General features: G+C 43.9%; 1 protein-coding gene across 2 annotated transcripts in view; it reads right to left on the reverse strand.

Moving 5' to 3' along the window:
* Positions 1-34: 34 nt before the first annotated feature.
* The window catches only part of zfyve9a (zinc finger, FYVE domain containing 9a), a 34529-nt gene continuing 23243 nt past the window's right edge, over positions 35-11320 (reverse strand). For both annotated transcript variants that reach the window (XM_031731031.2, XM_031731030.2), the window contains exons 10-19: positions 11030-11185; positions 9743-9967; positions 7220-7302; positions 6924-7028; positions 5105-5255; positions 4862-4942; positions 4546-4708; positions 3201-3306; positions 2530-2706; positions 35-2221 (exon numbers count right to left, since the gene is read on the reverse strand). In XM_031731031.2, coding sequence (XP_031586891.1) covers positions 2060-2221; positions 2530-2706; positions 3201-3306; positions 4546-4708; positions 4862-4942; positions 5105-5255; positions 6924-7028; positions 7220-7302; positions 9743-9967; positions 11030-11185 — 1409 coding nt within the window. In that variant the 3' untranslated portion in view covers positions 35-2059. The remainder of the gene's footprint in view (positions 2222-2529; positions 2707-3200; positions 3307-4545; positions 4709-4861; positions 4943-5104; positions 5256-6923; positions 7029-7219; positions 7303-9742; positions 9968-11029; positions 11186-11320) is intronic.

Genomic DNA, 11320 nt, shown 5'->3' on the forward strand with positions numbered 1-11320 from the left:
TCCACTCCCCCCCACACATTTATGTACAGATTGATTATCGATAAAGCATCGGAACCTTTATTTAAATCAGCTGTCTGAACGATAATACTGGGATCTCTGGAGGCTACAGATGTTTCGGGTGTGATCGAGGAGAAATCATCCTGCTTACAAAAGTATGTACAACGAGTGAAGTAAAGCATCTGGTGACTGATGAGTAAAGCTTAAGAAGTGAATCTGAAATGGTTTTCATTTTCCTTTTCTCCCTTGATGAAACACTCCTGCAGGCACTGAGCACCACGGTGCAAAAAAAATATAAAAAAAATAAATCACCACCTCCTTCCATGATGATTAGTACTGTCTTGAAACAGAAATAGTCCAAATATTTCAGTAACGGATATGACTCTCCCTTGCACCAGCATCCGTGCTACACAGAGGCAGGTTTTACCCAGAATTCAATGCTTCAGGACCTCCCGCTGCCACAGTGATGTGTGATCAGGAAGCAGGAAGTCAGTCCAGATACCCACACTTAAGGAGCATCCAAGTAGGAGCCATGAATGTAGTTTCCATCAATGTGCAGGTGCATTTTTTGTAATGGCCACCAGGGGGTGAGTCCTGTGGCTGTAAGAAAAAACTTGCTTGGCTCTTGGCTCACTCTTCGCGACCTCAGCGAACACCTTCCTGCTGACCTTTTGTGCTCAATCACCACTTTCATGTCGTGCTGAATAAAACAAAGCTTATTTTGAATTTTTAAGCATCAGAAAGACATCTAGGGACATTTCAGAGGACCCTTGTAAACCTGCATTGCAATGTGATTCACATAAGATGACCAGGTCATAACTAGCAGATTTTAATAATACGTTCAACGGGTCAAAACATATCTGCAGGTTAGATTATAAGATGGAACCGCTGTTGTAGTTTAGTTGATTTCTTTTGTGTTTAGAGACCAAATTTAACTATCTGGCCCCAACTGATGTTTTGAGCTCTGGAGTGCTGCTTTATGCACCAAAGGGCAGAATCGCAGCAGGTTTAACCAAAACTCGTGGCTCTTTCACTTGGTATTAAAGAGGCTGTATTATCCCCCATTCTCTCATAGCATTTGATTGATTGAAGGCTGTGTGTCACTGCAGGAGAGGTCCTATCTGGCACAGTTCTGCTCGTAATTTAGTCACTACTTCTGGTTGATTTATTTTGCATTTGTGCAGCCATGACAGTTTTGGCTTTACTCTCACAGTGTTAAGGCCTCCTTTAGGGAATAATCTGTCTCTTTGTCAAAATGCACGAGAGCTCAGGGTGTCCTGACCTGTGAGGACGGCTGCAATTACAGAGACGTCACTGATCACTACAGGTTTGTGTCCGGTAGAAAGGAGACAGCTTTCTCCTTAAAAACTCTGCAGCTCTTAAACCAGGAAACAGATGGAGTTGATTGTTAATTCTACAGCTCCTCTGATAATACACAGAATAATTCATCATCCTATTCACGCACACCCTGGTTTTACTCATTTCATAATTCACTCATTTGTCTAAAATCATGAAGCTAAGGCTGCATTTAAGAGAAAAGTTGAGAGGCTTAATAAATCCACAATTCATCACGCTCGGCTTTTAGGTTCACAGACACGATTCTAATGGCACTGGTTTACTGATTTAAACACTAAACACCCTGTGACCCTTTCATTGTAATGAACACTCTTCTTAAACTCCGAATGAGACAATAAAGTTTTACTTAGTGCCTTCATCCCTTCCCGGATGCGTTCGCTATCTGAGGACAAACTGCACAATATCAGCCGCCTGACACTCGTCGTGTGGCAGCTTCTCAGAGGCAGCAAAAGTGTGGGTATCAGGACGGACACAGTGTGATCTGTGGAGACATCCTGACTAAGGTGACAGGTGATCCTATTCAGAGTTTCCTCAGACCGTGGGTGGATGCATAGGTTTGACTTGAGGAATGCTACCCTGCCGGGCACGGCACAGTTTTCGGGCTCTTTTGAAGTGCAAACGGCCGAAGGGAGATGATGTCAGAAAAGAAAAAAAGAAGAAGTTTGGAGGTGAGTAGGGGTGCAGGTTGGTGGGATGTCTGAAGTTCCTAAGAGATTATCTCCAGGATGTAGAAGATCAGCTCCATGACCACCGGGCCCTCGCTCAGTTGACACGCCCCGCCGTGAATGACGGGGATCAGAGCACTGTCCAGGTCGCTCAGGTACTGAGGCAGGAGAGGCTGGCCGTTGCTTCCGGCCAGATAACCCACCTGCAGAGAAGGAAAGGGTGAAGTCATACCAAAGATCTAGTGTAAACTGGCACATCGGGCTGATTTCTGATGGTTTTCTGCAGATTTATGAGCAGTTTGAAAAATAATGTAGACTGTGGCAGGGTTCAGTCTTTAGGAGGATTCGTTCCACACATTCCCAATTTTTCTGTTTCTGTTTGTGATCTTGTTTTAGGTAACTATAATAACCTTGGTTTACAGGCCTCAAGTGTGTTCATTCTTTGTTGATGCAAAGTTCTGTTTACACATCAGGGTCTACATCTATAAAACAAACCATCTCAGAGTCCTACCTGGTCAGAGTCCAGAGTGACCCTCAGTCCCAGTTTGGCCATGCCGTCCTCCTTCAGCAGCTTCAGGTGTGGACACAGAGCCATACAGAACGCTCTCGCCACGTTCTCCGTGAGGCGGCTGTGGTCGGCCGGGTCGCTCAGAACACTGGTTTGGTCTTCGCTCTGGAGGAAGAACACCTGAGAGCAGCACAGAAAAACAACCTTATAAAAAGACCTGCAAACTTGAGAACAGATACATATATTTTTGGGGTTGTTTGTAATATGTGATAATGAGGAGAGTGGGTTAGAACAGAAAGTCGAGAGTCCGTGAGGGGCAGAGGAAGGTGACTCAGACTTTTTGAGATAAACTGACCTCTTTTTTTTTTTTTTTTTGTATGAAACCTCCTGAGCACAAAAACAGGGTCTTAAAGCTGCACTCAACTTTTTCTCTAAATAATACAAGTTCAAGTATTGTTTTAACACAATATGTTAAATCTGCTCGTCTTCTACTGTATATGAGGAGAAATGATCATGGCGTGCTGGCGTGTGTCATCAGAGTTTAGTTTAGCCTGAGTTAATGGAGCTGCAGCCTCTCGGGATGAAGGTTAAAACAGTTTAAGCTGTCTGTCCTGAGAGGCTTCAGCGGTGGCCTGATTTCCTCACTGGCGCTGGGTAAAATGAGCAGACTGTACCTCGGTCCAGCGGATGACTTTGCCATTTGCTTTAAACTCGGAGCCGTGGAAGATCTTGACGCTGGGGATGGACTCCATGGACTTCCCGTCGATTGGGCTGATGACGCTGAACAAACACAAATGACACTAATGAATTAAAGACAACTTACAAATGAAGCGCGCAAGTAAGCAAAAGCTGATTCTTTGTGGGAGACCCAAATAAACCGCTTCTGCAGCATCTCAGCGCTTTGCCCTTGAGCAAAGCGCTGACCTGCCAGCTGCTCGGCTGGAGCAGCAAAAGCACCAACATCAAAGCATCGGGCAGAGGCTGAAGCCAGCTCGTTGTTTTTTTTGTTGTTGTTGTTTTTGATTTTTAAAATTGTAGTTTTTTTGCCCTCTGTGTGAGCAAACACCAGTTGTTTTTTTTTAACTGTTCCTGGGCAAATGTTAAATGAGACCCCGTCGCCTTGCATTATTAAGTTATATTCCACTGTGTGGACGCCTTTAAAGCTCACGCTGCTCTAAACGCTTCATTTAAGGCTGTTTTTCCTCGGTTGGTACTGAGGTGCCTTGAACTTTGAACCCTGGCTGGGCTCCTTCTGTGTGGAGTTTGCATGGCTTCCTTTTGGGTATTCCAGCTTCCTCTCACAGTCCAAAGAAACACATGTTAGGTTATCTGTTAACTGTAAACGGCCCTGAGTGAAAGGCTTTAACTGTATAAAATCAAGCGTTGAACGAATGTGTAGTTAAACGGTCATCTTAGCCATACAGCCCACCTGCTGTGCAGATCATCTGTTTATGAGGGGCAGCCAATCAGAAAAAAGCTGTCTCCGAGGGAGATGAGCTAAAACAGCTTGTTTCAGTCACTGGATCAATGCTGGATCAGGTGACCCTGAACTATCCTTTAATTATGCAGCAATAGGCTTCTGGTGGGCTGTTCTATTTTATGAATAAACATGAAAGAAAAGAGCTTAATATACACTGTAGCCTAACTCTGATTGTGTGACAGTGGCTGAGGGTTAAAACAGCTTCTGTGCAGTGAAAATATCCTCTTAATGAAGTCATATCGTATCTGGTGACAGGCCTGAATTAGACTGAACGGTGAAGAGTCGCTTTTAAATGAGCAGATTTTATCATCCTGCTATAAAATTGATTGCAGCAGTCCGGATCTCACAGCCGTGTCAGACCGCATCATTCCACCCTGCTAAGATTCTCCCTCACAGGGATTCCCCCGGCGTGCATAATGACTTTTTATAGCAAAGTAGTAAATGCAGCGCCCGGGAAGCTATCAGTTAAATTGTCCGTGACATAAACGCATCTCTTCCAGCTCCCCTTCTCCTCCTGTCTTTTTTTCCCCTCATCTCACCCTTTGTTGAAGTTGTGATCGTCCTCCGTCCACTGGATGTGGACGACCTCCTGGTTCTCCTCCTGGTCGGCTTTACCGCACGTGATGGTGAAGTCTTTCATGTCCCTCAGGGCTTGACGTAGAGAGTCCATCGTCTCAGCTGTGATCTGAATCATGACGCCATCTAATGAGGGAAAAAAGCCGTTGACTTACTTTACTCAATACTGAGGATCATGATTATTTACTTTATTTATTTATTTTAACTTTAGTGACAATTCTTTTGACTCATTTCAACATTTCTGCAGCCAACGTGTAGCTTTGCTGACGCTGTTCTCACCTTCCACGATGCTGGTCTTGGCTAAGAAGCCAGATGAGGCTTTCAAAGCACCACTGAACACAAAGAAGCAGGCTCCAGTAACTGAAACAAACAAAGAGATAAAGTAAGAAGCTGAGCTACTTTCAGGCAAACAGATGAGACAAACAGTCAGGAGGAGGACTTTCAGGCATCGCAGCCTTCCAGACGAGCCAGAGATAAAGGAGGTCTCAAGTGTGACGGTCGAGTCAGTTTCTGAGTCGGCACCTTTGCGTGGCTGGTGATGGATGCTGATGGCCTGCGTCTGATAGTTCCCGTCATCGTTCTGGACGCACACCAAGTGGGAGTCGGCCCGGTCGTTGAAACACGCCCCCATGGCCAGCACGTGTTCGTTGGACTTGTTCATGGCCTTCATCAGCTGCAAGGACAAATAATATGCATGACTAATTAAGTAACCCTTTGGGTGTGCGTGGAGCAGAGAGGCTGCCTGGTTAAGCCTAATTGCAGTGGGCTTGTGGGTAAAGTCCTCAGTTTAAACGGGATGGCGCTGACAGACTGTGGGAAAAGGACACGTCACGGGTGGATATCAACAGCCGAAAGATCTCCCATATTAATTCTGCTAACTCTCCTGCCTCTGCCTCTCTTTGAAGCCGTCCTTTGAAAATGTAGAAATAAAACTGAAAATCTGGAGGGTTTTAACCACTCGCTGCGCTAAAAAAGCTCAACTGCAAGCTGTTGAGCAACAGTCCCCGCTCCACATTACTGGGTTCCCATCTGTTACCGCATCGGCAGCCAAACGCTACAACCGGCACCGCTCTCTCCGCCGCGGCTTTATTTCTCACCCAAACGCGTATCACTTCTTCTGGTACGCCGTTCATTCACACCCTCGAGGCAGCAGCGTTATAACACGTGGGCAGCCCACACCTCATGTTCAGCTGCAGGGACTCCAGAGAGTTTGTCACGCAGCACCTACACACAGTCAGCCTCATTCACTGATGTCATTAGTCTGATGGAGGGAGTCGGCATGTCAGAAGATTGAAAAATGATGCCTGATCCTGAAAATAATGCTTAAATATGAATTATATAAGAGGAAAATCTGCTTTCCCTCGTTTTCTGGAATTTGTTTTTAATGTTTAATGCGAGGATTTTACTTTCTATTCATTTTATAAAGACAAACACTCAAAAAAAAAAAAAAAAAAAAATCAACTCAAGAGATCCATCACAGAGGTGGGGTGCAAGCCAGAGTTATAACATACTTTTATAATTTCTGTAATTTTATTTCATTTTCATTTTTCATTTTCTGTTTATTGTAATTTCATTCAGCTTCCTAAGTAGGTTTTGCTTGTTTAAGTTTGGATTATATTACTTTCACCACCAATTTTAGTCTTTTTATTCATTATAATTTGGTGTTTATCAGGACGATATAACGAGTTCAGAACAGGTGAACAAATCCCACTTTTAAATAAAAACACGTGCACTAAATCTTCTTTCACGCTGATTAAAGAAATTTGACCACACTGAGAAAGACTGAAACTAAAGACTCCATATAACAAATGTATACAGGCAGCTGTGAGTCCATCTGACTGTCAGAGATTACACAAAAACTACGCAACCAAAGTTTATGCAACTTAGAGAGGCGGTGAATGTTTCCAATAAAATCTCAGGACACACGTCCTGAATATAATGTTGATTTCTAGTTGTGGTAAATCAAACGTCAATCGTAGGTGGACCAAAGAATTATGACCAAGGCGACTACAGGTATGAGACCTTTGAAATGTGACTTTCAGTGTAATTAAACACCAGGCTTGTGATTCACTCAGTTCTAAATGAATAGCGTTAAAACGTTTATATTATTAAGAAGAAAGTATCCCATGCATCTCACCAGCCTGCTGTTAACAGTGATGGTTTTTAAATGTATGCATGCACCATGTAAGGGACAGACAGAGATTTGGTGAAGAAGAGCATTGTGGTCGCATTGCATGATTGAAGTGTGTAGAATGAGTGAAAAAGCAGCACTATGAAGTGGAAATCTCTATCATCTCTCTCATTTTTGTGTGAAGATAAATAAAACCGGACGGGCGCTCACCTCATTGTAGCGATTGCTGGGGATCTTGATGCTCGTCTTCCTCACCTCCATGTCCACAACCAGACCTTTGACCACCGGCAGCGTGTACTGGTAGTTACGGAAGTCCTGCAACAGTGAAAAAAAAAGAAAAAAGAAAAACATAAAGAAGATGTGTGCAGTTTAACTGGAATGAACATCATAACATCAAGGCACTTGAATCGTTACATTCCTGTTTACATACCCAGCATATAGCGGGGCTCCTTAACCTTTAAAATAATTAAAAAGTGAGCTCAGGAAGAGAAAAACAAAGCACTCACCGCCAGCAGGTTCATGATGGTGTGACCGGTCTCTCCGAAGAGCGGTTTTCTGAAGCGAACGCTGAACAGCGGGCACGGATAAACTGCAGAACACAATGACTACTGGTGATTACAGGAGAATCTTCCTCTTCCACAAATTTGGTTTCATGGACTTATATTTTTGCTATTTTCAAAATAATTTCACAGATGATTTCATTACACAATCCCCTAAAAAGTGAAATAACTCAGAGGAGACAGAAGACAGAAATCCCTCTGGGGTTGTGTCAGGAATCTGGCGTAAAAAAGCTGCCAAATCAAACACGCGGCTCCCCGCTGTGACGACTCCTTATGAATTAGCAAGCAGCAGAAAATAGCTGCTTCTTTATTTCATTAATGCTCTGGGGCTTTGTGGTCTGTAGGTTTTTTCCAGGTATTTCAATGATACACAACTTCTTTTTTTCCTCCTCTTCATCCATAAATGCAAATGAGCAGAACAAGAGACCCCACGCATCACACACAGTGAACTCCTAATCCACAAGTGAAAAAATAAATAAATAAAAAATACAGCAGCTGCTTTTTTCCTTCAGCAACTAAAGCTTCTTAGATGACTATTTTTAGCCTTATCTCTGCAAACAGCCGGGAAAAAGAGATCTCAGTATAAACTCTCATTAGCAAAGAAATAAATCAATCTCAGCCTCAATCTGCACTTCGTGCTGACGAGTGTCTCGGCCTTCTGCTGGTCAGCGCCTGAGGTAAGAGGTGAGAGCGTGCAGAGCAGCGCCGTTTGTGTGGTGGGCTGATTTCACGGCTGTGCAAATGTTTTGTGTTTAAGAGCTTCGACTGTGTGCGGCTTTGTTAATGTATTCTATCCGTGCTCGCTGGATGCAGACAAGGCGCTTAACAGAGCCGAGCGGGCGGTGCTCGGCACTGGCAGGTCTGGCTGTGAGAGAAGAAGATTCGGTGAAGAGGAGTGTCGCCGTTAAATCCCTGCTTCATGTGGGAAGCCATGATAGGAAGTCAGCTGACACACTGAGTTCTCTAGATCTTAATATTTAACCATAAAGACCCAACAGACCATTACAGGATACTCACACACTTAACGTTCCCAGGGACCTCAGTGCTGTCTAAGCTGGAAATAGGAGCAACGTTTTTGTGCTGCAGCATTTTGGAGTAACCTCAGTTCATTTTAATTCAATCCTACAAACATCTGCTGCGTCTCCACTTCACTTCAGTCCACAATTCAAATTTCTGAAGTCTCTACCTCCTAAAACAGACTCCTTCCCTCCCACCACAGCCAAGTTCTGCTCTTACAGGGATCATCTTTCTCTCTAATATTACCTTATTACATAAAGCACCATGAGGTGATTGTGGTTGTGAAGTACAGCAAAAAAAAAAAAAAAAAAAAAAACATAACTGAAGTGATGTACCCAGTCAACTAACAGCAACACTACAAAATGAATTCATACCAGGTTAAATCAGTCCCAGAGTGATTGCAACCTACATCAGAAACATGACATCATCGCAACTGTGTGCAGAAATGTCTGTTAAACAGGAAGTAATATGAGCAATTCACTTTTCCCTGGCAACCAGGTGTTGTATGTGTGGATAACGCCGAGTGAGAAACTCCAATAGGGAAACAGGTGTATTATTAAGAAACTAGTGAAGATGTTTGAGAGAAGTCAAGAAAAAATGTTATGCCTTGGAAAATTAAAACAATAGTGTCTTATTTGCCTTCAGTTAACAAAAAAGCATTTAAGTCACCTCTGTGATTTTAAGAGATTTATAGGTTCACAGCACATTAGCCTGTGTGACTTGGATCTAATAAACTTTGGTAAAAAGTTTGATGTGTGTTGACTGAACGTTGATGATACCTGCTGAGTTGAAGCCGAAAAGTACAGCTGCCATTATTCTCCATGCTACGCCCTCCCTGGGATGGTTCAAGACAGCAGCTGGAGAACACATCCTTACAAACAAGCTCCTGCTGCCGAAACAGCACAATTTTCTTCTTCTAACAAACTTTTTGTTTTGCATCTTTTACCTCTATATATTCAGTTTGTTTTTGCATTAATCATCAAGGTAGTTGGTTGGTTAGTGACCAGAAGTGGGAGCATGGGTCATATTGTGACACAGCCATCCTTAATTCCTGGCTACGCTTTGAGCCTCACTCACTGTGCCACACAGGACCACTGTTTGGAGGAAAAGACATAGATATGTCCACCGTTCTTTCACGTCGGACACCGAAGACGCCCGCACCTTTATCATTTGTGCACATGCATCATCTGAGGTAGTCTGTCCACAGCGTAAAGAAAAAAATAAATGTGCACAAAGTGTAAGGGCAGATTTGTAAATGACATCCAACATCTGTGATTGTTTTGTCTGTGCTTTAAACTGCTCAGCTTCATTTTCTTTGCATATCAAACTAAATGGGAACTTCAGCTCTTTAGCAACATGTCTGAGTGCCATTAAAGCAACATAATCACATCATTATTACTTCTTAATCACCGTGACGGCACAGTACGGAGCCTCGTATTCTTCTCAACTCACATCGGTACTCTGCTCCCAGCCGCAGCATGAGGCGGATGGGGAAGACCTTGGCCCAGGGCGTCTCCCATTTCTGGATGAGGATCCCAAAGAGGTAGGGCGGGTTGGGCAGCAGCAGGTCCTGCAGCGACTGGAAGGAGGGGCTGATGTAAAGGAAGCCGCCATGCTCCTTGCTGCCCAGGAAGCTCTGCGTGAAGAAGGAGTGACTCAGGTGGCTCAGCACGTTACCTTAAAAGAAGCAGAAGAAAAATAAGGGGAATGAGAGGGGTTAGTGATATAAGAGATGGAAGGAGGTAGAAGAGGAGGGGTTGATTGAATTAGAGAGGAAAAGCACAGCGGGGAGGAGAGAGAAAATAGAGGAGTAATGCAAGAGGCATTTGGGAGCAATATAATAAAAAGCAGGGAATGCAAAAAGCAGGAAATTGAAAAAGATGAAGAGGAAGAAAAAAATAAAGTAAGAAAATGAGCACAAATGAAAAGCTAAGAAGGGAAAAGCTTTGGTCCTGAGAAGAGGAGACAGATATGAAAGGCTCAGGGATTACTCAGTGTGGCTAAGCAGCCTTGTTTAGTCTGCAATAAGCTCTACACCAGTGGCTCGCCTGCTCACTCTACAACTTAATTTTACCAATAAAAGGGTTCATGTCTCTAATTATCTCTGGGATAGATCCACGCCTTTAAATGGCACATAACATAATAACCCCTAATGCCAGGAAAAAGCTCAGCAGTTAGGACTTGCTAAAGCCAGCACTTCTTCTCGAGGCCTGACGGACGCCGACCTAATCGAGACAGACACAAACAATATGGCTCCCATCCACAATCTTGAAACTGCTCCAGTGTGAATATGAAAAAGGAAACAGCCTGAGGGTAGCGAGCCGTCAAAGTCAGCCGATATTAGCCGTTTTTGCTTTGCAGCATACGGAGGTTAAAAAAAAGAAAAGAAAAAACGAACTGCAAAGCGGTGGTGAGGAGTCACGCCTGGAGGGAGGCAACCTGACAGCAGGACGCTAATGTTTGGACCATTTTTCATGAACCAGACACAGCAGTGTTGGACCGTAACCCGATTTCCAAATTGAGCTCGACCGGGCGCACCTGTGGTCTCTATGAAGCAAAAAGTAGAGCTCAAACATTTTCCTCTTGTGCACTACATTTAGAGTTTGCTCATTTTTAACAGGGCAGGCCCCCGACTGAGACACCCCACCTGTGGACCTCCAGACAGAACCGCTGATGAATGGCTCCACGGTGCAGGTGGAACAGAGAGCCTCCTGGTGGAGCTGCTAATGTTGTTCTTACCACTGAGGGCCTCCTGGTAGAGCTGCACAAAGTGGGTGAAGATGTCTTTGGGGATGGTCTTCTCATCTGGCAGACACTGGAGGAGAATGACGACTTCGGCCTGGCCGACGGCGTGCATCCCTTTAGTCGTCACGTACCAGCACTTCCTGTTTACGTCTGTGGGGTAAGAGGGAAAAACGTGTCAGGGCAAAGTTACATTAGAGGCCCTTTACGGAAGTGCTCTAACATGTTTTATATGAATAATAATCCATTAAAAAAAAAAAAAAAAAAAAAAATCACCACATACAGTCA

This window comes from Oreochromis aureus, linkage group 18 (genome assembly GCF_013358895.1).
Source record: "Oreochromis aureus strain Israel breed Guangdong linkage group 18, ZZ_aureus, whole genome shotgun sequence".
NCBI lineage: Eukaryota > Metazoa > Chordata > Actinopteri > Cichliformes > Cichlidae > Oreochromis > Oreochromis aureus.